The sequence below is a fragment of the Polypterus senegalus genome, chromosome 3 (assembly GCF_016835505.1).
Source record: "Polypterus senegalus isolate Bchr_013 chromosome 3, ASM1683550v1, whole genome shotgun sequence".
Classification (NCBI taxonomy): Eukaryota; Metazoa; Chordata; class Cladistia; order Polypteriformes; family Polypteridae; genus Polypterus; species Polypterus senegalus.
In genome coordinates this window covers 298927779-298954930 of record NC_053156.1, presented here as the reverse complement: position 1 = coordinate 298954930, position 27152 = coordinate 298927779, and the positions used below count along the sequence as shown (strand labels likewise).

At 42.4% G+C, this 27152-nt stretch overlaps 1 protein-coding gene across 1 annotated transcript in view; it reads right to left on the bottom strand.

The window, feature by feature from the left end:
• The window catches only part of LOC120526345 (suppressor of tumorigenicity 7 protein homolog), a 98056-nt gene extending 86805 nt beyond the window's left edge, over window positions 1-11251 (bottom strand). The window contains exons 1-2 of the mRNA XM_039749501.1: window positions 11029-11251; window positions 3950-4032 (exon numbers count right to left, since the gene is read on the bottom strand). Coding sequence (XP_039605435.1) covers window positions 3950-4032; window positions 11029-11224 — 279 coding nt within the window. The 5' untranslated portion in view covers window positions 11225-11251. The remainder of the gene's footprint in view (window positions 1-3949; window positions 4033-11028) is intronic.
• Between the last annotated feature and the right edge of the window lie 15901 nt (window positions 11252-27152).

Sequence of the window (27152 nt, the reverse complement as noted above, 5' to 3'; positions counted from 1 at the left end):
GCTCTCGTGGTGTAATAGTAGACACTTCCGAAATTGTGGATTTTCTCTTTTCTAAGAGCAGATCAGCATTCCAGAGACCTTCACCTTTCTTTATTTTCAGATATTATATGATGAACACCAGTTGTTTTGGCTCATTTTGTATCTCATTATTGTTTGGCTGCTAATTAAAGAAAAAGAAACAACTGAGGAGTCTGAGTCTTCAAGAGCAATTCAGTTAAAATGAATTCAAAAGGAGTTAATTAGCAACAAAAACAGGACACTCGTTCAGAAAAGGGTTAGAATGAAGACCTGCAGCCACAGTGGTCCTCCAGGACCGGAGTCGGGAACCCCTGCAATAAAGTGTGCAGAATGTGAAGTGACCTGAATACTGAAGGAATCCACTGTAACCTATCTTCTGCATAGTTGGCTCCTGTGTATTATTATATTAGAAAGTTTTTGAATATTTCAGGTGTAACTGCACTGCCTATTGAGGTACAACTTTTCCATTGTATTTCACATTGCACAGCGTCAAACTGGTCACGTTTAGATTGAGTCACTCCGACTAAACATTCCCTTTATTATAATAGTCGTATGAAAAAGATTGGGAACCCCTCTCAGCCTGCATAATAATTGACTCTACTTTCAAAAAAAAAAAAAAGATAACAGTGGTATGTCTTTCATTTCCTAGGAACATCTGAGTACTGGGGTGTTTTCAGAACAAAGGTTTTTAGTGAAGCAGTAGTTAGTTGTATGAAATTAAATCAAATGTGAAAAACTAATTGTGCTCAAATGTGGGTCCCCTTGTAATTTTGCTGATTTGAATGCCTGTCACTGCTCAATGCTGATTACTTGCAACACCAAATTGGTTGGATGAGCTCGTTAAGCCTTGAACTTCATAGACAGGAGTGTCCAATCATGAGTGGTAAAAGGTATTTAAGGTGGTCAATTGCAAGTTGTGCTTCCCTTTGACTCTCTTCTGAAGAGTGACAGACAGCATGGGATCCTCAAAGCAACTCTCAGAAGATCTGCAAACAAAGATTGTTGAGTCTCCTGGTTTAGGGGAAGGCTACAAAAAGCCATCTCAGAGGTTTAAACTGTCAGTTTCAACTGTAAGGAATGGAATCAGGAAATGGAAGGCCACAGGCACAGTTGCTGTTAAACCAACTCAGGTCTGGCAGGTCAAGAAAAATACAGGAGCGGCATATGAAGAGGCAGGATTGTGAGAATGGTTACAGACAACCCTCAGATCACCTCCAAAGAGCCGCAAGAACATCTCGCTGCAGATGGTGTATCTGTACATCATTCTACAATTCAGCGCAATTTGCACAAAGAACATCTGTATGGCAGGGTGATGAGAAAGAAGCCCTTTCTGCACTCAAGCCACAAACAGAGCCACTTGTTGTATGCCAATGCTCAGTTAGACAAGCCAGATTAATTTTGGAACAAAGTGCTTTGGACTGTGTGACAATGCGGGTTCTGGCTCCATCTGATATTAGGAAGCCCTTGAACCCAACACCGTCGATAATGTCACCGTGTGAGCTAAACAGTAAGACAACATTTGAGCAAGGGGATGGTTCAAAAAACGTGCATAGTGCTTTTATTAAAAAACAATCAAAAACAAAGTGTATATAAAGTGCAGTGATTCAAAAAGTCATTAAATAAATAATCCATTAAAAGAAAACGTGGTGGTTAAAATCAATAAATAGAAAAATCCTCTAAAAACAATGAGGTAAAATAGTACAGGAAGTAATATGTTAAAACCAAAAGCCCGGTGTCTTCTGCTTCCATGGTGGCTCCCCTGCTACACTCATCTGGTCTGCTCTACAGGAGAGTCGCCTACCTGCAGGATCAGCTGCCCTTCAATCAGGTCCGGTAGCCCTTTGACCCTTGGCTTCGTCAGGCTCCCAACCGGACCAAGACTTGGGTTATTTCCCAGTGACCAAGGCGCTCACTCTGGGACTACAACAGCCCAAAGCCTTCTCGACTCCCGCTACTTCTACGGTCAAGTCGATTCCTCCACTGGTCACTCCAGCTACTGAGTCGCTCAGCTGGCGCGACCGCTTTCTCAGCCCCACTGAGTTTTGGCCAAACACTCCCCTCATGGGCTCGCCTCCCAGCTGACTGCTTTCTCCCTCACTCGCTCTTCCGTACCGGCGCTCTCTCTCCCGTACCGGCGCTCTCTCTCTTACTTCCTGCTTCCTTCTCTGCAAACTCCGTCTTTCTTTTTCTTTTTTTTCGTCTTTTTCTTCTACTCTCCCCAACCGCCTTGTGCTTCTTTTATAATGCAAGGGGCCATAACAGCTGCAGCACATTAGCCACGTGAACAATCACGGATGTGGGCAGTTCCTCACCTGTGCACTCGGTGAGAAACGGCCATACCGCAGATTGCCCCGCGGCTTGCTACAACCACTAAACCCCCTCACAAAGCTGCCTCGAGTGTGGCGATTATTTATTTTAAAAAAATGGCCTTTGCTAAATGAGCTGTGGACCCACAAAACCAGAGGCTAATGAGACGAAAATGGAGTTACAGTGAAACCTCGGGTCACGAACGTCTCAGACCACATAAAATCGGGTTACGACCAAAAAGCTTGCCAAACTTTTGCATCTGTTCACGACCACACACTCAGGTGACGAACAGGCCAGTTTTCCTTCTGGTGCGTACGCGCCGATGACTTCTGTACGTGTTCAGTCTCTCCCTGTGCATTCCCTGTGCAGTGAGCGACAGAGAAAGAGACCGAGCGAGAGAGAGGGCTGGCCACGTAAGGCCAAGAAGGCAGTTAAAGAATGCACCGGGCTTGTTTTTAAAGAGACTGATTCAAGCATTCTCTGTTCAAGGTCTTCTCAGTGTTATTCAATGTTTTTACATTTAGTTTACTATTATGCTGTGCATTCTATGGTATAATTAACTATTTTTGTGCTTAAAAATCTTAAAAAAAAATATTTACATACAGCTTATTTGTTCCGGAACGGATTAATTGTATTTACATACAGTCCTATGGGGGAAAATTACTTCGGGTCACGGCCAAATCAGGTTGCGACCAGAGTTTTGGAACGAATTACGGTTGTGACCCGAGGTTCCACTGTATTTGGTCATAACAAAAAGGGCATTGCATGGTGGAAGAAGAACACCGCATTCCAAGAAAAACACCTGCTACCTCCTGTCAAATGGTGGAGGTCCCATCATGCTGTGGGGCTGTGTAGCTAGTTCAGGGACTGGGGCCCTTGTTAAAGTCGAGGGTCGGATGAATTCAACTCAATATCAACAAATTCTTCAGGATAATGTTCAAGCATCAGTCACAAATTTGAAGTTACGCAGGGGTTGGATATTCCAACAAGACGATGAGCCAAAACACAGTTGGAAATCTACAAAGGCGTTCATGCAGAGGGAGAAGTACAATGTTCTGGAATGGCCGTCACAGTCCCCTGACTTGAATATCACCGAAAATCTATGGGATGATTTGAAGCAGGCTGTCCATCAAATTGAACTGAACTGGAGAGATTTTGTATGAAGAATGGTCAGAAATACCTCCATCCAGAATCCAGACACTCATCACAGGCTATAGGAGGACAGCATCTGGAGGCTCAAAGAAGCAAAAGGAGGCTCAACTAAGTATTGATGTCATATCTCTGTTGGGGTGCCCACATTTATGCACCTGTCTAATGTTGTTATGATGCATATTGCATATTTTCTGTTAATCCAATAAACTTAATGTCACTGCTGAAATCCTACTGTTTCCATAAGGCATGTCAGATATTAAAAGGAAGTTGCTACTTTGAAAACTTAGACAATGATGAACAAAAATCCAAAGAATTAAGAGGGGTTCCCAAACTTTTTCATATGACGGTTTGTGAGAATTTTCTTTTTTCACATCTCGTCTAGCATTCTTTGTTCTCTGTGTGCACTGCACATATGAGAACAATTCACACATGATGATGCAAAGCTTTTAAAACAAATACACCCAACACCTACCAGAATCAAACCTGATATGAGAGAAGATGTCCCTGTGAGCGCCACATAAAACTTCGGAGTCAGAGTGTTCACAAATACTGTAACTGTAATAAAGGCAAAACAAAAAAGTGATTAGAGAAGGCTTACTTTGTCATATTCAATACTTTTATAAAGTGCATTTCTATACAGTGCCGTGCAAAAGCATTCAGTCCCCATGAAAGTCATCATAATGTTCTGCATGTCAAAAGATTTGTCCACATATTTATCCATACAGTATTTTTAATGTGAACTCTTGTGCTGTAACGCAGTCTACTGGGGAAGCAACCCGAACACAAAAGATGCACAATGCCCGAACAAACTTCTCAGGAAAGCCTGCGCCGTCACCGGATTGGATTAAATCGTGAAAAAAAAAATGCCCCCCACCCACAGACTCTTTCCACTACGCCGTGCTAAGAAGCGACTCTGGGGTCTCGTCTGTCTACTGCTATCGGGTAATTCAATGCTTCCTTCCGGCGTCCTCATTCCATTCATTTTAAAACATCTGCATAATATACATTTATTTTGATTTTTTTTACTAATTGATTTATTGATTGATTGGCTGTATTACTCCTTGCTGGGTTATAACCACGAATGCTGTTGTGTCTGACTGATCCTCTTAGTTCAAGATGGATAGTTCATAGTTCTTAAATTACAAAGAGTAAAACATCAACCCTGGCTTCAGTCTGTTTGGATGTTTCACTTGATCTGAGCCAGCAGGTGACACTGGTGTGCAAAATGTATCACACATGGGGAGTCTCTCTGGAAGCCCCTGGGTCAAAATGTTGGGTTCCAAAGTAGTCTACCTAGTCCGTATGGTTCGAGAGAGCAACTATGCAAAAGATGGTCCAGATTGGTCAAACCGTGTGCAGGGGTCCCCAACTCCCATCCTGGAGGGCCCCAGTGGCTGCAGGTTTTCATTCTCACCCTTTTCTTAGTTTAGTGAAAATATCTGAAAATAAAGAAAGGTGAAGGTCTCAGGAATGTTGATCTGCTCTGGTTCCCAAAACAATTTTAACTGTGCAATTAGTAAAGAGAAAATCGCCAATTTTGGAAATGTCTGCTATTGCATAATAAGAGCAGCAACAAGCCACGGAATTAAAGAACGGGTTTGATAAACGACGAGACTCGGCGCCTAATTAAGCAACTGGTTGGAGTGAAACTGGTTAGAATTTGAGGCCCTGACTTAGTTGGTCTTCTCTTGGCTCCCTCACTTCACATTTCATTTCTGTTTGGGTGCCATTTAAGGAAATGAATGAAGCAACTCAGAGGAGCAAGGAGTTCAGAGGAACAAATCTTAAAAAAACAAGTCAATTAAATTAAAGTGAATTCACAGGAAGTTAACAGGACACTCCTTTAAAAAAAAAGGGTCAGAATGAAAACCTGCATCCACGGTGGTCCTCCAGGACTGGAGTGGGCGACCCCTGCTCTAATAACACGATGTCCTTCTCGCAACTTAGAGGGCATAACAGGTGTTTGCTGACCAACCACAAGCATTATCTGGTACACAGGTGACCACCCAAATAACCAGACTGCAATTCACAAATACGGCCATGGTACCTCAGTATACGTCCTTAATCCGTTCCAGATCCTTGGACTTATACCAAACAGGATGTACTGTATACCAAACAAATTTTTCATGAAAAAAAGTCCAATTGTTATTGGCATATTATACATTGATGGGGTTGTACAAAATAATTTAAACACTGCTTAATACTAAAATACATACAGTAAATACAAAAGCAATTAGATGAAATACTGTAAATGAAAATTTAACCTCACTTTACCTTTTCACAATCGTAGATACTGTCATTCTCGGCATACGATATGCAGCAGCCAAGTCCCGGATACACATGCCACCTTCATACTTTTCAACAATCAATTCAAGTTTACGCAAAAACACACAAAATCACATGAAAATTCACAGAGAATTATAGCGCGGGTTGTTAACTGAATGCTAGCAACTGACGCTCGTGGGCAGTCATCTCAAGAGAGGTAAACAAGGGTAGCGCGTGGTGTTCTAGCACGCGAGTCGCATTCCAAACAAAGCTCGTGTAACGAGCAAAATTTTTTGCATTTAAACAGGATGTATACCAGGTTGGACTTATTTCAAAGCGGACATGTACCAAGGTAACACCATATATTTAAAAAATATATTATATATATATATATATATATATATATATATATATATATATATATATATATATATATATATATATATATATATATATATATATATATATATATATATATATATATATATATATATATTAGGACTAACACATTTATATATACACATAATTCACCAAGGGCATGCAAGACAGTGAGCTCAAGCAAGACAGAGAGCCACGCCCACCAACTCTAAGACCATGGGATACACATAACAGAGCCCCGCCCGCCATCTCTAATCCTATTAAGGCCAGAGTTATACTTCACGCGACGCATGCTGCAGCGGACGCTCCTGCTACGCAAGTGTTGCAGTGTTCATACTTGCGCGCGTACTTTACGCAAATCTGGAGGAATCCACCAGGCGGCAGTGTGAGATATTATCACGGTGAGAACATGTTCAGCTTCTCTGTGTTGTGAATTGCCTAGAACACTTATTAAATTCTGATGACACCTTACCGCAATATCTCTGAAAAGGATGTTTAATGATTAAATCCATCAATCCAGGGATGTGTCCATTCCAGCAAGCATGAGAGTGAGAAACAATCCCTGGACGAGGCCTCAGCTCATCGCAAGGTGAATACAAGCACTCTCGTACACTAGCGTCATTTTAGCGGCACCAAATCCCAAATCTGCTTATCTTTGGAAGGAAACTGGAGCACAGTGTGGAATACAAGCAGGAAATACCAGCAACGTAACTCCCTGCAAGACAGCAGTGCTATCACTCCACCACCGTGACACCGCCATGTGTGTAATTAACAGTATTCATTATTTAAATGAAATTATATGTAAAATGTAACATACACACTTTAATGCATTTCATCATGAAAGTGGTATCAAGCATAAATCTAAAGATTCTAAATGTGCAGAGAGTTGAAATATCAGACATTTATTTTGTCCTGTGTGGTGATCTATTGCTGCTTTCCGCTGCTGTCAAGTCCAAGAAGCTCGTAGCGATTAAAAACTGGGATGACGTTTACGAAGGTCTGCATTAATGATAAAGTAAACTACGAGGTTAAAGTGGACATTTCGAGATTAAAGCCGAAATTTCCACTTTAAATCACAAAATACACGTTTTCACCGTGTCCTTTATTTTTTTCTCAGGTTCAAACATAACGCTATACATTATGCTGCTGTTGTTAAGTTGCAAAAATAAAAAAATAAAAAAGACGACACAAAAGATGGTACTATCTAAATGTGACAGAAAGCCTCTATGCCGATCCTACGGGATGGATGCTTCGATGTGGTGAAGCAAAATGCCGACATACAGATGCATTCGTGGTGCTTTTATATTCAAGCGTTGCATATTCCCGATCGTAATGACACAATACATTTTACAAGTGCCACATACCATCTTTTGTGCCATCTATTTTTTTTTTTTTTGTAACTTCACATCAGCAAAATAAAGTATAGCGCTGTATTTGAGCCACTGAGAAAAAAAATAAAAGAAACTGTGAAAACGTGTATTTTGTGATTAAAGTGGAAATTTCAGCTTTAATCTCGAAATGTCCACTTTAACCTCGTAGTTTACTTTATTATTAAAGCAGACCATCGCAAACTTCATCCCAGTTTTTAATTGCTACGAGCTTCTTGGACCTGACAGCAGGTAAAGTAAAAAAATAGAAAATAGAGGGCACAAAAGATGGTATGTGAGACTTTTAAAATGTATTGTGTCATTACGATCGGGAATATGCGACGCTTGAATATAAAAGCACCACGAATGCATCTGTATGTCGGCATTTTGCTTCACCACTTCGAACCATTCATCAAACAGCAAAGCATGCACATCGATCCCCGAAGGATCTCCAGAGAGGCTTTCTGTCACAGGTAGATAGTAAACAGAGACTCTGACGTCACGTTCCAACTTTTAGCACACTGCTCCCCCAGACTTTTTGATGGTACTGCAACTTGCGCACGTGTCGCGTTAATTTCTGAGGACCTGCTCAGAGGACGCGTGAAATGAACGCTGGGAACGCGTGGCAGCCATGATACGGGCACGTACGCGTTCTGAGCGTGAAGTATAAATCGGCCCTTAGGCGTCCACCGTCGCTCTCGATCAAACAGTAATAATTAGCAAACAAACAAAGATAACTGGCAGTAACAGTGCAAAATTCGTAATTTGTATGCCAGTTTGAAAAGATAAGTTTTGAGGGCAGTTTTAAAATATGTTATTGAATCGACCTGACGAATATGAGAGGGAAGAGAATTCCAGAGTTGAGGAGCACCAGGAGAGACGCTCGAGCTGCCATAGCACCGAGTCTGATGTGCGGTACAGAAAGTCGAGCTGCAGATGAGGATCTGAGTGAGCGAGAGGAGTGTCAGTCTAGAGGAGATCAGTGAGGTGTGGAGAGTTTTAAATGTTCAGAGCGGAATTTAGTATTGTGTTCTGTAGTTAACAGGGCGCCAGTGAAGTTGAGAGAGAGTCGGTGTGATGTGTTCAGTGGATTTAGAACAGCAGGTTATCATCCTGGCAGCAGAATTTTGAATAAATTGTATGCGATGGATACGTTTTTGCTGGATGACAGACAGAATAGCATTACAGTAATCTATACGTGAGGTGACTCGGGCATTAACCAATACTTTAGTACTGTGTTGCGTAAGAACAGTCTAGAAATGTTTCGGAGATGGAAGAAAGCAGTCCGAGAAATGTTACTGATACTGGAGGAATTATTTAATAATAATAATAATAATTACTATTTATTAATTTCCATTATTAGTGTATAAATGGATATAAATAATTGCATGTAAACAATTCGCCAAAATCTGTTGTATATAAACGATACTGTTTTAAACGTTAATTGTTTTTTCATCAGCAAACCCGGTTTCCACGTCTACTTGTATTTGTTTAAATGGCACTTTTACCACTCGCAATAGGGTGGACGCGCTGACTTATCGTGTCGACTGGGCAACACAGTGAATGCGGCGTCTATCTATATATGTCTGTGTTTTCCGTAGCCTGCTACAGGGAGGTACTCTCTTGACCAATTGGCATTGGTTTCACCACTTGCTATTTTCATTATACTGCGATGGTGGTTTTCTAAGTCTTTGTTATACTGAATTCCTTTCTCACGGTTTTCCATTCCTATTCTTACAACGCTGTATGCTTCGGCTAGTATATATATATATATATATATATATATATATATATATATATAAATTTTTTTTTATTATTTATATTTTATATATATATATATATATATATCATTTTTAATGTAGGTAGATCATTTTGACCTGGTCATTTTAAAACCAGCTCGCAAGCGAAAAAAATGTGGGCATCCCTGCAGTAGATTCATTACAGACAGAGTGACATATTTTTAGCGTTTATTTCTTTTTATTTTGCTGATAATGGCCTACAGATGATGAAAATCCAAAATTCAGTATCTCAGATAATTAGAATATTACAGAAGACCAACAAAAAAAAGATTTTTAATGCAGAAATGTTGGCCTACTGAGAAGTCTGACCATGTATGCCCACAAAACTTGGTCGGGGCTCCTTTTGCATGAATTACTGTCATGGAGGTGATCAGCCTGTGGGACTGCTGAGGTGTTATGGAGGCCCAGGATGCTTTGATTGCGGCCTTCAGCTCATCTGCACTGTTGGCTCCGGTGTCACTCATCTTCCTCTTGATTGATTCTCTATAGGGTTTAGGTCAGGCGCGTTTGCTGGCCAATCAAGCACAGTGATACCCACCATGGTCATTAAACCAGGTATTGGTACTTCTGGCAGTGTGGGCAGGTGCCAAGTCCTGATGGAAAATTAAATCAGCATCTCCATAAAGCTGGCTGGCTGGCAGGCTGATCACCTGATTGGTCTTATGCAATGTTCTAATTTTCCAAGATGCTGAATTTTGAGTTTTCATTACCTGTAGGCCATAATCAGCAAAATGAAAAGAAATAAACACTTGGAAATATATCACTCTGTGTGTAATGAATCTATAGAATATAGGAGTTTCACTTTTTGAATCGAATTACTGAAATAAATTAACTTTTCAATAATATTCTAATTTATTGAGATGCACCTGTAGATAGACACACACACACAGACACAGACACAGACAGAGTGTCACCTAGTAATGTCATCATCAGTTACTGTCCTAAAAGCTTTGTCAAATATTGCAAGTTGGTTTTTTTTTCAATTTTACACTCTCTTTAGACAGTGGAGCCTTCAGATTTTAAGCCTTCAGATTGCAGGTACATATCTGGCTACTGACACAGTAGGTCCTTCAGGAAGTCACTTCACCAAAAACAAAAGAAATGTAAACAATTGTATCTTAAATTGTTGTAAGTCAGCCAAATAAGAAGTAGTAATACTGAACAGAAAAACTGGCTTTTGTGGTGCAAACGCACTTACAAAGGTTTCTCCAATAACCCGTTAGCACATAAACAGGATTAATTAAGGAAGGCCTAAGAGAGTTTAGGCCACTGGAATAAATTGTGCTGACCATTGGGGCTTAGCAGTCATATGTGAATAATAAAAGCTGCGATTTCAAGCAGTAATAACCAAAAGCAATATTAGTAATGTATTGGCTGTGTTTTTAAAGCACAGTACGTCTTTCCTAAAATAATTATCAATTTCTATAAAAAAAAATCATATTTTTTAATGATTCCAAACTTTTGAACGCATGTAAATTTAAACATAAAATTTACACGCAGGTGATTTTATTCGGCTTTGGACGCCGCTTTCTTTTCCCCTTAAAACTTCTTTTCCACGCTCCTCTCACGCCACCAGATTTCTTTACCATCTGCACCTCCGAAGGTATTACGCGACCGCAACCTGCGACCAGAAAGTTAAAACGGGCTGCCTTTAAAGAGCTCAGACCTCCGAGATCCTTATTCCACCCCTAGCTGAGAGCAGACGTGAGTCTCGGTTCCGTGAATCGACATCTGGCGGTTACCTGCTGTCAGATTCTCCTGGATCTTCAACGGGGTCCTCAGTACGTAGAGTACGCACAACAGCATGATGAACCACACAAGCCACAAATACGTCCAGGACCAGGCCAGCCAAAACTTGACTTTCTGAATACATCTTATGGTTGGAGAAGCACCAACATTATTACCACCGCTACTGCTTTCATTACCGGCCTCCGCCATCTTACCGCCGGTAATAAACACAGCGCTCACGGGACAGTGGATGACTAAGGGGCGCGGCTTACTCTCCTACGTCATTATGTTTTGGACATCGCGCCACGCGGAAGGGCTGATTGATTGATCGATGTTGATTGTAGCCAATGGTAAATAGGGTGCCGCCCATAAACACTGAACGCCCCGCCCTCAGGTTAAAGTTAACTCCTGAAGTGCCGCAGAAAACTATCGCCTAAGAAGTATCGCCTGTTTGGAAGTCATTGGACGCTTTTATTGGGGTGGCTCGAGTGACTAAATGAAACTGAAATGAGATGAAATACCAAACGTTGAACTGAGTTTGAAATACATTTGAAATGAAGTGAAAAACGAAACTTGAGTACCGTTAAAAATTCAAAGACCATCCTACATCCTGAACTCTGCTCCATCTCAAAAGCAGATTTCAGATCAGGTGTTGACTGTCAGTGGAATGGTGAGAATGCAAGGAGTAGAGTTGGCGAAGGTGGATGAGTTTAAATACTTGGGATCAACAATGCAGAGTAATGGGGATTGTGGAAGAGAAGTGAAGAAGAGAGTGCAGGCAGGGTGGAGTGGGTGGAGAAGAGTGTCAGGAGTGATTTGTGACAGACGGGTATCAGCAAGAGTAAAAGGGAAGGTCTACAGGGCGGTAGTGAGACCAGCTATGTTATATGAGTTGTAGATGGTGGCACAGGAGACAAAGCTGGAGGTGGCAGAGTTAAAGATGCTAAGACTGGCATTGGGTGTGACGAGGATGAACAGGATTAGAAATGAGGACATTAGAGGGTCAGCTCAGGTTGGACAGTTGGAAGACAAAGTCAGAGAGGCGAGATTGCATTGGTTTGGAGAGATGCTGGGTAAATTGGGAAAAGGATGGTAAAGATAGAGCTGCCAGGTAAAAGGAACAGAGGGAGGCCTAAGAGAAGGTTTGTGGATGTGGTGAGTGAGGACAAGCAGGTGATGGTGTGACAGAAGAAGATGCAGAGGACAGAAAGATATGGAAGAAGATGACCTGCTCTGGTGACCCCTAACAGGAGCAGCCGAAAGAAGAAGAAGAAGTGTTTGTCCCCGAGTCTTCATGCGTCTACTCCTGGTTCTCCTCTCTGTCTTGGGGTTCACGTATAACAAGGGGTGTCAAACTCGCTTCAGGGAGGATCGCGGTGTCTGCAGGTTTTCATTCTGTCCACTTTGTCCGGTATTAACCAATCACTTCATTTCATTGTTCCAAGAAGGAAATTTGGAATTGTCAGCTGGTTGTGACAGAGAGATCACGACCTAACTTTCAAAACCTTTCAACAAAGAGCACAGCCATCAAACATGAACTTAATACAAATAAATGAAAAAGAGCAGTTAGCATAATAACTACGAGGAAGCATTAGGTCAAACATATTAGACTCAACAATTAAACCAACATTTCAACTTGACTGATGAATGATGCAAAAGCTAATTGTTTATCCCATTATTGAAGCCAGTGAATCTTCATTAAAATTGAATTTAATTATATTATGAATGCATTGACTCTGAGACCATTTACATTAGTTTAGATTAGATTAGATTAGACAAATTTGATTAATCCCATGGGGCAATTCAAATACAAACAGCAGCAGAAACATTAAAAACAGGGACACAGACTCACAGGACAAATAATACAGCCAAACAATCTACTTTCTATATATCAAATCCTAAGCCTAAAAGTGCAACGATTTTATGTCACGTTTTTTGTCACACTTTAAATCGGGCTTGTTTTAAAACCTACATCAGCGTTTCTCAACCTTTAAGTATTTGCGACCCGAGTTTTCATAACAGTTTTAATCACCCCCTAACATTTTTTTGAAATGTAGATGCATATTTTATTACACCTACTTAACTTTTATCGACATTTACCTAACTCTATATTTATTGTTCTAGTATCAGAATGTAGTTTAAGTTCATTTGTTTTAGTTTCAACAGATGTTTTTTTCATATTTTTGATTCTTCTTTTCTTTTTTTCACATCTTCGCGTCCCCCTTTCTGTTACTTCGTGCCCCACAGGTTGAGAACCGCTGACCTACATACTGTATATATGTTTGGTATCATTCTTAAATGGCCACGGTCCGGCTTACTTGTCTGAACTTATCATGACTTACAAACAGAGGTGGGTAGTAACGAGTTACATTTACTTGAGTAACTTTTTAAAAAAATTGTACTTCTAAGAGTTGTTTTACTGCACCATACTTTTTACTTTTACTTGAGTACATTTGTGAAGAAGAAACGCTACTCTTACTCCGCTACATTGGGCCACGCTCGACTCGTTACTTTTTTCCATTTACACATTTATATACACTATATTCTAGTCAGAGAGAAGTCGCCAGAGGATCCACTGCATGACTGTTTCACCAATCAGACGAAGCATCAATAATCACATGACTCCACTTCACTAATCAGACATTGCCATGCAGTCACATGACCACACACAAACTTCCTGCATCTTGAAGCCTGAGAGAGACTTTTTAGTCATGCGGGGCTCCTGATCACTGCTAAACGGTCACAGCTTCACTGCAGGAACCTGGAGAGCCAACTCCTGCTGAAGCTTAGCCATCACTTCACTGAGTGAAGAACAAGAACATTTTAACCAAACCTGCGCAGACACAGACAGTCGAGGTAAAGTGAGACTTGTTGGACGTGCACAGGCTGCCTTGTTCTAATGTTATTTTCTATCAGTTGTGCTATTTGGAGGGTAAGTGAATCTGCAGTATTAGAGAGGCAAGATGGCATTGGTTTGGAGATGTGGAGAGGAGAGATGCTGGGCATATTGGGAGAAGGGTGCTAAGAATAGAGCTGACAGGGAAGAAGAGAAGAGGAAGGTTTATGGATGTGGTGAGAGAGAACATGCAGGTGACGGGTGTAACATAATAAGATGACGAGGACAGGAATTGATGGAAGAAGATGATCCGCTGTGGTGATCCCTAATAGGAGCAGCCAAAAGAAGAAGAAGATACTGTGAGTGTACAGAAGATCTCGTCACTGTGAGTAGTCTGGTCTGCACTGTTCAGACAGACACGTCACCTACTGTAGGTATCGGCTTCAAAAGCTTTGTTGTGAAAAACCGAGATATGGAACTTTGTGTTGTTTGTGCATCTTTATTTTGTAAATATGTAATTTATTTTTACTCATTTTTTATTTTGTTATTTGGAAATAGCAGAATTTGCACATTATTTTATATTTTTGTCTGTCTTATTACATTTCTAAAAAATAAATCATTTATTACGATCAAACAGTTACTCAGTACTCGAGTAGTCTTTTCACCAAATACTTTAAAAGAGTAATTTTCTAGATGACTACTTTTTACTTCTACTTGAGTAATATTATTTTGAAGTAACGCTACTCTTATTTGAGTACAATTTTTGGCAACTCTACCCACCTCTGCTGCTAACACCCATGTGTTAATTCAGTGTTAACCACCAAATTATATGACTAGCTGTAGTAATTACTCCTACCTGGAGACTGCATCTGACCAACATAAAATACTGTTATCTGCACAGTGTAAATGTTTTGGAACACTAAATAAAGTTTGAAATGAATTTATGGAGCAGCACATTTTATCACCATTGTTGTGAGATCTGTTTATATGTTCAAGGGTGGCATCCCATCCAAAGCCTTATGTCCAGTGCAACTGGAATATTCATGCATGGTACTGTTAGAAATTGCAGTTAATCACACCATCATTTCAATTCTCTCATGCATATGTGTGACACTACAAGTAAAAATTCTAAAAACTCGTATTAAAAATACAAAGCTAATATTATTTTGAAGTAACGCTACTCTTACTTGAGTACAATTTTTGGCTACTCTACCCACCTCTGCTTACAAACCAGAATGCACATTAAGATCTCAGGATGCCGGTCTGCTTGTGATTCCAAGGATTAATAAAATAACAGTGGGAGGTCGAGCTTTTAGTTATAGGTCTGCCTGCTACTATAAGAGATGCCCCTTCGGTCTCAGCTTTTAAATCCCAGCTGAAGACTCATGACTTCAGTTTAGCACACCCTGACTAGAGCTGCTGATTAACTGTACAGGCTGCATCTCTGTTGTCAGTCATTAGCACTAAAACATAAGTAACATGATCGTTATAATTTGTCACTCACCCTCACCTCTTCTGTTTCTCTTCTCGGTACTCAAATGTGGCACTTGGTGCCCCCGGCCCACCTGCCAAGTTGTTTTGCCTGCCTAAAGTAAAATCATCTTTGATGGAGGATCGCAGGAATCGTGGGGTAGAGGGGTCCTTTCATCGGATTGGCTGGCCCAGCGCTGTCTCAGCTGTGGAATGGCCAAAAGGGGGAGGCAGCTTGATGGCCAAGGTCTCCAGGACTCTGAACAGATACAAATCATATTATGGGATATCATCTACTGTTAAATTCTGATCCGTATTTGTAATATTTTTATTTTTATACTGTATTGAGGATTTGTTCTGTTCTGTGTATTGTATTGGCCCTTCTTTTTGACACCCACTGCACGCCCAGCCTACCTGGAAAGGGGTCTCTCTTTGAATTTCCTTTCCTGAGGTTTCTTCCATTTTTTTCCCTAAAAGGTTTTTTTGGGAGTTTTTCCTTGTCTTCTTTGAGAGTCAAGGCTAGGGGGTTGTCAAGAGGCAGGGTCTGTTAAAGCCCATTGCGGTACTTCTTGTGTGATTTTGGGCCATACAAAAATAAATTGTATTGTATTGTATTCTTTTCAGAATTTATCGAACTTTAATGTTATTAGATTTTCAGATTCTTATTCTGTTTTTAAATTATAAACTAAAACATATCAAGAACTCACGGCCCACGAGACAAGACTTTGTACCAAGAGATTTAACCAGGCCCGGGGCCGGAAATAAAAGACAAAAAGTAGGACAGCTGCTGTACAGGCTTTTAAATGTTTGAAGCGCCGTGCGAGATGCTGATCACGTGGCACAGCAGCAGCAGCTGATCGATCAATCAATCAATCAATCAACATTTATTTAAAAAAAAAATGTAGCTCAAAGTGCTTTACAAAATGAAGAATAGAAAAATAGAAGACACAATAAAAAATAAACATAAGTCAACATTAATTAACATAGAATAAGTAAGGGTGGACAGAAAAACAAACAAAAACTCCAAAAACTGGAGAAAAAAAATAAAATCTGTAAGGGTTCCAAACCACGAGACCACCCAGTCCCCTCTGGGCAATCTACCTAACATAAATCAAACAGTCCTCTTTGGATTTAGGGTTTTCATGGAAGGACCTGATGATGATGGTCACGTAGACTTCTGGCTTTCAGTCCATCAATGTTGGTGCATCATGATGCTTTGAGTAGGTGGTGGTGGACAGAAACCGGAAAAAGAAACAGAAGAGAAAGTTGGGGTCAGTACAGATTTTAGAGCCACCATGAATAGTTATTATGATGAATTGAACATACAGAGTATCAGTATTAAGATAAAGTGAAGGTATAAAAAGGCCATGTTAAAGTAATGTGTTTTTAGCAGTGTTTTAAAGTGCTCTACCGTATCAGCCTGGTGAATTCCTATTGGCAGGCTATTCCAGATTTTAGGTGCATAACAGCAGAAGGCCCCCGCCTCATCACTTCTTTTAAGTTTTGTTCTTGGAATTCTAAGGAGACACTCATTTGAGGATCTGAGGTTATGATTTGGAATATAAGGTGTCAGACATTCTGATATATACGATGGAGCGAGATTATTTAAGGCTTTATAAACCATAAGCAGAATTTTAAAGTCAATCCTGAATGACACAGGCAACCAGTGTAGTGACATCAAAACTGGAGTAATGTGCTCAGATTTTCTTTTCCCAGTTAGGATTCTAGCAGCTGCATTCTGCACTCGTTGCAAGTGATTTATGTCTTTTTTGGTGGTCCTGAGAGGAGTGCGTTACAGTAATCTAGTCGACTGAAAACAAACGCGTGAATTAATTTCTCAGCATCTTTCAATGATATAAGAGGTCTAACTTTTGCTCAAAGAGGAGGTAAATGAACAACTGTATTGGATTCCCATTGTATCACCGTTTAAGAGGGGGTTTCAGAGGAGCGACCGCATCTCCTTGGGGTGCGTTCAGCCCCCCCTCTTTATAACGTGAGTGGCAGAGATGCGAAGTGGCTGGTATATAGCGCAGGCCAGGTGGGTGAACCCCTTAGTCAATAAATAAATAAATGAATGTATATTGTACAGAAATTTCAAAATGCACTTAGCACACCATTGTGGAATGAGCCTGTGGCTAGAAGACCTCCAAGAGAGAGCACCCCCTGGAGGGGATTTCTCATGATGGCATTCGATTTTGCCATCGTCCTCTTTTCCTTCCGGTGGGTCCAAAGTTTGCCCCGATACACTGTAGGTCTGTGCATATATGATAATATAATTGAAAAGAAATGGTCAATTATTTTATTAAGGACAGTTTGAAAATGGAAAGGAATCCAATGTAAAGAAACTGCTAATTGCTTTATTTTCACCAGCAACCTGACTAGAAGTCTGCATTTGAATGAGAGTCCTGGAAGTATGGCATGAAGGCTGGCATCACTCGGAGTGCAGGCTTGGGGCTCATTTATACTTCTCGCTCAGAACGCGTACCCGCACGCATCATAGGTGCCACACATTCCCTGTGTTCATTTGACGCGTCCTCTGAGCAGGTCCTCAGAAATGAACGCGACGCATGCGCGAGTTGCAGTACCAGTAAAAAGTTGGGGGGCCGCAGTGTGATCAAAGTTGGAATGTGACGTCCGAGTCTCTGTTTACTATCCACATGTGGCAGAGAGCTGCTTTAAGGATCCTACAGGATTGATTCGCGCGCTCCGATGTTTGATGAATGGTTCGAAGTGGTGAAGCAAAATGCCGACATACAGATTCATTTGTGGTGCTTTGATATTCGAGTGTCGCATATTCCCGAGCGTAATGACATGTCTCATATACCATCTTGTGTGCCGTCTTTTTTTTTAGGGCTTCCTTCTGACCTGACAGCAGCGGAAAACATCAATAGATCACCACACTGAACACATTACATGTATGATATTCCAACTCTCTGCACATTTAGAATCCATCCATTATCCAGCCCGCTATATCCTAACTACAGGGTCACGGGGGTCTGCTGGTGCCAATCCCAGCCAACAAAGGACGCAAGGCAGGAAACAAACCCCAGGCAGGGCACCAGCCCACCGCAGGACACACACACCCACACACCAAGCACACACTCGGGACAATTGAGGATCTCCAATGTACCTAACCTGCATGTCTTTGGACTGTGGGAGGAAACCGGAGAACCCGGAGGAAACCCACACAGACACGGGGAGAACATGCAAACTCGAACCCAGGTCTCCTTACTGCGAGGAAGCAATGGTACCACTGCGTCACCGTGCCACCCTGGAATAAAGTAATTTTGTAGCATTTATAAACGGTGTAAGTACGTGGACACTTGGTGGCACTGTTGCCCCCCCCTTTTCCCGACAGACAGTACGCAGGACACGGGATAAAATCACCAAGAAGAGATTTATTTTCTTTCTTTTTCTTCTTTGTGTTGTGCCCCAAAGCACAACCACCACCATAAACAGCAATAAATAAACACAGTAAATCGCTAAATTCTCCTCCACACCTCCCAGCAAGCTCTGTCACACTCCCTCCCAACTCCGGCTCGCCTGCTGGGTCACCAGCAGTCCTTTATATAGTCCTCGACCTGGAAGTGCTTCTTTCCTTCCATCCATGTGACTCATCGCCACTTACTTGCTATCACTTTCATGATGAAATGCATTAAAGTATGTATGTTACATTTTACAGATTAGTGCATTAGCACCAACAAAAGGAAATTAGTACTTGGTGAAATAACTGAACAGCGAAAAGAGATTGAATATATGGACACAAGTGATATGGCAGAAGTATGTAGTGTGATGAAAATAACTTTCACACAAGATAATAAAGAGTTGGGAAATTGCCCCTTATATTGCTTTTTAGCAAAAGTGGTCAAAAAATGCATAAATTGCAAAACATTTGACAACCTGATGATGGTACTGGGGCTTTTTATACAAGAAAATGGCTGCCGGATATGATTAAAGCGGAAGTGACGGCATTGTGGGAGGACCGGAAGTGACGTCATCATCGGAGGCCGGAAGTGGCGTCATCATGGCTGGGCCGGAAGTGATGTCACCATAGGGAGCCGGAAAGTGATGTCTTGGACGAGGAAGTGGTTGATGTGTCATTTTCAGGGATATGCATTAATGCTGGTAGGTTTGGATTATTTGTCTTCTTTGTTTCTATAAAGTCAGAGAGAGAGGCATCAGTACCACAATACAACTCCCATCTGATAATAAATCGCTCACCTCTGGGTTTGTTGACTGCCTCCTAAGCGCACGTGTGTGACAGTAGATATTGTTTGGCTTTAAACTTTAAGTTAGAGAACTTATAGATCGTCTAATTCGTGTTGCCATGTGGTACTGTATAGCGGGTCCACAGCTCATGTCAAGAGGCCAGTTTTAAAATAATCACCGCACTCGCGGCTTAGCGAGGGGGCGTGTGGCTGAAGCGGTTCCTGGGGAGCTAGTGACGTGGGCGTTTCACACCTAAGTGCACAGGTGGGAAATCATTCGCATCCGGACTTGTTCCCGGGAGCTGCTGATTGCCACAGCTGCCACGTCCTCTTCATAAATAGAAGCGCAAGGCGGCTAGGGAAGGTGAAAGTAAAAAAAACGGAGGTTGCAGGAAGCAGCGAGAAGGAGAGAGAGACAGCCGGTGTGAGCGACCGAGCGAGCGAAGGCTCGCAGGCAGGCAGCTGGACAGGACAGTGAGGGGACTAGCAGGGGTGTTTGGCCGACACTAGAGGAGGGGCAGTTGGAAGTGGTCACTCCAGCTGAACGATTTCTAGGAGCTGGAGTGACCAATAGTATGGATGACTTCCCGCGGAAGACAATGGGAGTCGTGGAGTCTTGGGAAGGTGTTCCTCAGCATGAGCGACCTGCCCGTTGAGAAACCCAAGTCTCAGTCCGGTAAGGTAGTCGTACGGAGCCAGGGAACGGAAGGCAACCGGACAGTAGTAAGGTCAGCTGCAGGAAGGGTGACTCCCCTGTTGAGAAGCCTGTATGGGAGAAGCAGAGGAGCCGTCAGATAAAGGAAGACACCAGGAACTTGTTTTTTAATCTATTGGATTTTAACCTCCACTTCACTTCTGTTTTAATGGATTCTTTATTTAAAGATTGAATGCACTGCACTTTGTTTGAACACTTGCTTTTGCTTGTTGTTTTTAAATAAAAGCACTTTGCACTTCTGCACCATCCCCTTGCTCTATTTGTTGTGCCTCACTGCCGTGCTCATCGGTAACATTACCGACGATGTCGCCTTCAGGGCTCCCAGAAGCGAGATGGGAGCATGCAGCGAACCCGCATCGTCACATGCCATCAGGGAAAAGCCGTGTTTCTTCCCAATGAAGAGGCGTATCCGCAAGAATTAAAAGATATGTTATTTGGTGAGAGTGAAATCCCATGAGAGAAAATTTCAAGCCCCGCGAGACAAGACTTTATGCAAAGAGATTCGGAAAAGTCCTGCCCACATAACCCTGCACGTGGTACAATCATTTCTCATTTGTGTGAATGCTATTGTCAGACACAGTTCGTGTAGGGAAAGAAACGAAATTCACTCACAGGCAGTTATACGTTGCGTTGTCATGAATGGAATTCCAAACACGGAATCAAAATTGACGAAAAGGTAAAAGCGAAAAGAGATCGAATATATGGACATAGGTGATTGGACAGAAGTATGTCGATATTGTTTGGCTTGTAGATCATCTAATTCGTGTTGCCAACAGGGAAAAGTCGTGTTTCTTCCCAATGAAGAGGCGTATCCGCGAGAATTAAAAGATTTGTTGTTTGGTCAAAGTGAAATCCATAAACACTACAGGCAAAATATCCAAATCTACAATAATGTGTTCGCGTGGGCATCATTCAATGCTCAAAACATAGATTTACACGATTCAGGACCATACGCTATGAGAATTTGTGGACCCACAACAATTAAAGCTACTACAAGTTAAATTTCAAAGACACCACAATTCGGTCAGGCTTATATTTAACATCACAGAGAAGCGATACAACATAGAATCGAAAGAGTTAAACGATCGGACGTATTAGAAATTCTACAGCCAATAATGGATACAAATCCATCCATCCAGTATCCAACCCACTATATCCTAACTACAGGGTCACGGGGGTCTGCTGGAGCCAATCCCAGCCAACACAGGGCGCAAGGCAGGAAACAAACCCCGGGCAGGGTGCCAGCCCACCGCAGGGTACACACACACCAACATATCCATACCTCCAAAAGTATCGCACTTGACACGAAATGTATCTGAAAAACACGGGCAAAGAAGTTTTCTTGGATTTCTATATGAATCCAAAAGATCACGCTCACATATATAGGGTGTCCATAAAGTCCACGTGCAATTTAAAGTAGTTCTAAATTTGTACGTTTATGTGATAGAAAGAATTTGTAAAAAGGGTTAGAAAGCTTGATGTATCTAGTTTTTTTTTTTTTTTTTGTCTTTAGAAGTTTTATTTTTGACGTATTTGGGGAACTGAAAATCCACACAAGCCTGTTGAACATGAAAGAGGTTCTCCCAAAGTTAATGTGTGGTGTGCTTTGGGGAAAAAAATCGAATCAAAGGGCCATTCTTTTTTGAAGGGTGTGTTGTTAATGGTGACAGCTATTGTGGCGGATGGCCGGCCGGGACACCCCTGTGATAGAAGGATGGGAGAAGGCAGATTTTCTCGGTTACTGCCTCCCCCAAAACACTACATGGCAGCTTCCCTGGGATCTGGCAGCGTCCAGGATTCCCACAGGGCATCCTGGATCTTGGAGTTCCGTGATACAGCCATGCTGGGTGCCATGGGTGCCACCAGCAGATGCTACAGGGAGACTAGGCAGTCCCTATTATTTATGTAGCCCAGAAGTACGACAAAGTCACAGGGACGGAAGCACAAACGTACTTCTGGGCTGAAGGAAAATATAACTCTCCATCTGATCCAGAAGTGCTGGCGAGTCACATGGACAGAAGGAAAGAAGCACTTCTGGGTCGAGGATTATATACAGGACTTCTGGTGACCCAGCAGGCGAGCCGGAGTTGGGAGGGAGTGTGACAGAGCTTGCTGGGAGGTGTGGGGGAGAATTTAGCGATTTACTGTGTTTATTTATTGCTGTTTATGGTGGTGGATGTGCTTTGGGGCACAACACAAAGAAGAAGAAGAAAGAAAATAAATCTCTTCTTGGTGATTTTATCCCGTGTCTGTCGGGAAAAGAGGGGACAACAGTGCCACCAAGCAGCCACGTACTTCCACCATTTAGAAATGCTACAAAATGACTTTATTCCAGGGTGGCACGGTGACGCAGTGGTACCATTGCTGCCTTGCAGCTAAAACCCAGGTTCGCTTCCTGGGTCCTCTCTGCGTGGAGTTTGCATGTTCTCCCCGTGTCTGCGTGGGCTTCCTCCCACAGTCCAAAAACATGCCCAGGGGTTTGTTCCTGCCTTGCGCCCTGTGCTGGCTGGAATTGACTCCAGCAGACCCCCTGTGTTACGATATAGAGGGTTGGACAATGACTGACTGACTGACTTTATTCCTCAACTTGAGCAATTAGGACTGATAGAGAATGCAGTGTGTGGGGAACAGCCCGGACACAGACAGGCAGACATGATGTTCAGCACCACAACACGTTTATTTTACAAATATTTACAACAGTGAACACACACAACTCAGTACCACAGCACCAATCACCCTCAAAAGTCCAGGCCCTCAACAATTTCTTACTCTTCAGGCCGCCTCCTGGCTTCTCCTTCCGAGCTCTGTCCTTTTCCACCCGACTCCAGCCTCTAGTGAAGGGAGGCGGCCCCTTTTATATCCACCCGGATGAGCTCCAGGTGCTCCCCAGCAATCTTCCACGTGCTGGCTGTATACCCGGAAGCACTCCGGGTGTCCCTGCTCCTCTTCACCCCAACACTTCCGGGTGTGGAGGCAGGGCTGAGGTCCAGGGCTCCAAAGGCTTCGGGGCGCCCCCTGGCGGTGACCACGAACCCCTACAGGGTTGAGCTTCAAAGCTCTCTACCCGTGGTCCCCAAAGCAACCAGGGTCTGGAGGAGGTCCTCCTGGGCGTCCCGGCTGGGTTCCACCCTCTGCCACGTGCCATAAGTTTTTCAACAAGATGGTGCTCCTTGTCACTTTGCTTTGCATGTTAGACCATTTCTACATTCTCTAATAGATGGTTTGGAAGAGTTGGATCATTTTTCTTGTCCTCCACGTTCGCCAGATTTGACTCCATTGGATTTCTTTTTATGGCGACCTGTGAAAACGAATGTTTATTCAACCAAACCTCGATCTTTAGAAGACTTGCAAGCGAGAATGACTGGTCTGATTGCTGGTATTGTTTTCTGAGAACGACAGCATCGTATTACCCTTTGTATTAGTAATGATGGTGGACATGTTGGAAATGAACAAGAACAATAAAAAACCCTTTTTACAGATTCTTTCTATCACATTTACTTACAAAGCTACAACAATTTTAAATTGCACACGGACTTTATGGACACCCTGTATAATGAACCAACGTGTGACGAATTGCCAGTGATAACAGTTTCGAAAGACGGAGATGTCAAAGACAGAGTTGATATTCGTGTTTATCCAAAAGCACAGCACGATTCGTCGGCAGATCTGGGAAATGACGAGCGCATAGGGGGTTGGTGAGCGCAGCGAGCAGGGGACAGAGCCCCCTAGTAATAATAATAATATTAAACAACACAACAAGGTCAGTACGTACCTGCACTGGGCATTATGTCACCAACTGGCTGCATATGCATATGCATATACACTGTTGTTGACAATGAGACTGTGTCATCATGTCGGACAGGACTATTCCCACATACCGTACCATCACCGCTAATAGGCTGGACCTCGTGTTCTATAACAAGAAGAGCAAGTCGTGTGTCTTCATCGATGGGATGATCCCCAATGACAACAATATCCTGAGCAAGGAGGCAGAAAAGATCATCAAATATAAAGACCTAGAGAATGAAGTCAGATGCACGTGGAAGACAAGGACAAGAGTGGCTCCAGTAGTCGTAGGTGCACTGGGAACCATCAAGACTGTTTTCTAAGAGGAACTGGACAAACTCCCATGGAGAGTCAGCACGAAAAGAGATCTGGAAGATTGCAGTCCTTGGTACGGCATGCATTGTTCAACGAGTCCTCAGCTGAACAACAAGCCGAGTTCAAAGGCTGAGGGGTCTGGCTGACCTCTGGCAAATGTACCAGCATAACATAGAGGGTTGAGAGGAGGATATAATAATAATAATAAGAAGAAGAATTGTTTACATTTATATAGCGCTTTTCATAGTGAGTGGGGGCCATCTCAACCACCACTAATGTGTAGCATCCACCTGGATGATGTGACAGCAGCCATTTTTGTGCCAGTACACGCACCACACGTTAGCTGTTAGGTAGTAATGGGGTGAGAGAGAGAGACAATTAGAGACAGGGGATGATTAGGGGGGGCACAATTACCTGGCTGAGGTGGGCAATTTAGCCTGAACATCATGATACATCCTGCTCCTTATAATGATACCTAAGGGTCTTTAATGACCAGAGTGTCAGAACCTTGCTTTTACATCTGCACCATTTTTACAGCACAGCGTCCCTGTCATAATGTCTTGTATCAATTTCTCTATTATATAGTGCCTTCCCTATCTATCAAAAAGTATTGGGATCCCTGCCTTTACTCACACATGAACTTTAATGTCATCCCATTCTTAACACATAGGCTTTAATATGGAGTTGGCACACCCTTTGCAGCTCTAACAGCTTCAGGTCTTCTAGGAAAGCTTTCCATAAGGTGTAGGAGTGAGTTTATGGGATTGTGTGACCAGGAGAGCATTTGTGAGGTCAGGCACTGATGTTGGACGATTCGCAGTCTCCACTCGAATTCAACCCAAAGGTGTTCTGTCAGGTTGAGGTCAAGGCTCTCTCTGTGCAGTCCTGTCAAGTTCCTCCACACCAAACCCGTTCCATCATTTCTTTATAGACCTGGCTTTGCTCACTTGTGTGTGCCTAGTCATTTTGCCCTTTCCAAACTGGTCCACCAAAGTTGGGAGCATGAAATTGTCCAAAATGACCTTGTATGTTGAAGCATTAAGAGTTCATTTCACTGGAACTAAGGGGCCAAGGCCAACCCCACACGATAATCCTCCCTCCACCAAACTGTACACTTGGCACAATACAGTCAGTCAGGCGAGTCCCCTTCTCCTGGCCAGACTCGTCCATCGGATTGCATGATTGGTCACTCCAGTGGACACGTCTGCACTGCTCGAGAGTCCAGTGGTGGGCGGTGGGCTTTACACCACGTCATCAGACACTTTGCATCTATCTATCTATCTTATATAGTGCCTTTCACTCTATCTATCTATCTATCTATCTATCTATCTATCTATCTATCTATCTATCTATCTAGCTAGCTAGCTAGTCTTTCACTTTATCTATCTATCTATCTATCTATCTATCTATCTATCTATCTATCTATCTATCTATCTATCTAGTGTTTCACTTTATCTATCTATCTATCTATCTATCTATCTATCTATTGTGGCAGAGAGCCTGGGCCCATGCCCGGCTGGGATGCCCCTGCATCATATATTCCCGGGGAGCAAGCATGGAAGGCCCAATAAAGTGAGGCCTTAATTCAAAGCCTCTGTATCCTTAACTTTTCTAAAAGTGATCTGATCAAAAAGTAACGTAGGTACCAAAATAAAACCCAAAACATCTTTGTCCATTTAGTCATTAAGTCTGAGCTAAAATAAAACTTAAGGACACATTATGTCTTGTTTCCAAGGTGAAACTGGAGCACAAAAACAAAATAAAACAAGAACAGAGTTCATAATGCTGCTTCTGCCCAAATGTGCCCCAGGTATCTCTGGTTATTTCTGTTAATTTATTTATAACCCTTTCACTTCTCTTTTCTGCCAGGCTGTTCCTGCTCCAGTTCTGTTGTGCCAGCGCTCTGTTTAACAGTAGATCACGCTGACTGACAAGTTCCTGATCACTTTATTTTGACCGATGGTGATGATTAGTGAATGAAGCTGTTGCTGAAACTCCACACCTTTATAGGGCCAGTACTGTCACCTGTGCAGAGTGCAGTAAAATTCTTTGTTTCCTGTGCTAATCAAAATGCAAGACACATCGCCTCTCTCTCACACCATTTTCAGTAAGTATTTTTACCTTAACTTGAAACATCCATCTTCCTAATACGTAATACAGTGAGACAGGGAGACACAGACAAAAACAATCGGTATCTCAAAAGAAATTGCTGCAGGCGTTAGCAGGTCCAAACTATGCATCACATCACATTAGAACAATCTGGACAAGAGAACAGGCCATTCAGCCCAACAAAGCTCACCAGTCTTGTCCACTTATTTCTTCCAAGAAAACATCAAGTCGAGTTTTGAAAGTCCCTAAAGTCTTATTGTCCGCCACACTACTTGGTCGCTTATTCCTTGTACTCCACACATCAAGGCGCTATATAACTTGACATTCTGTTAGCCTTCTTCATGGCTTCTGAACACTGACTGGCATTTAGTTATGTCGAGTCCACTACGGCTCCTAATTCCATTTTGATGAACTCATTTTAAAGTCACCGCCTCGATCCACTGGACTAATTCCCTTCATAATTTTAAACACTTCACTTGGGTCTCCTCTTAATCTCCTGTAAAGGCTCAGCTCTTTTAATCTTTCCTCATAACTCACCCCCTGTAGTCCTCTAATCAGCCCAGTCATTCTTCTCTGGACCTTTTCTAGTGCTGCTTTGTCCTTTTTGTAGTCTGAACACCAAAACTGCACCCAGTACTCCAGATGAGGCCTCACCAGTGTGTTATAAAGGTTGAGCAGAACCTCCTGTGACTTGTACTC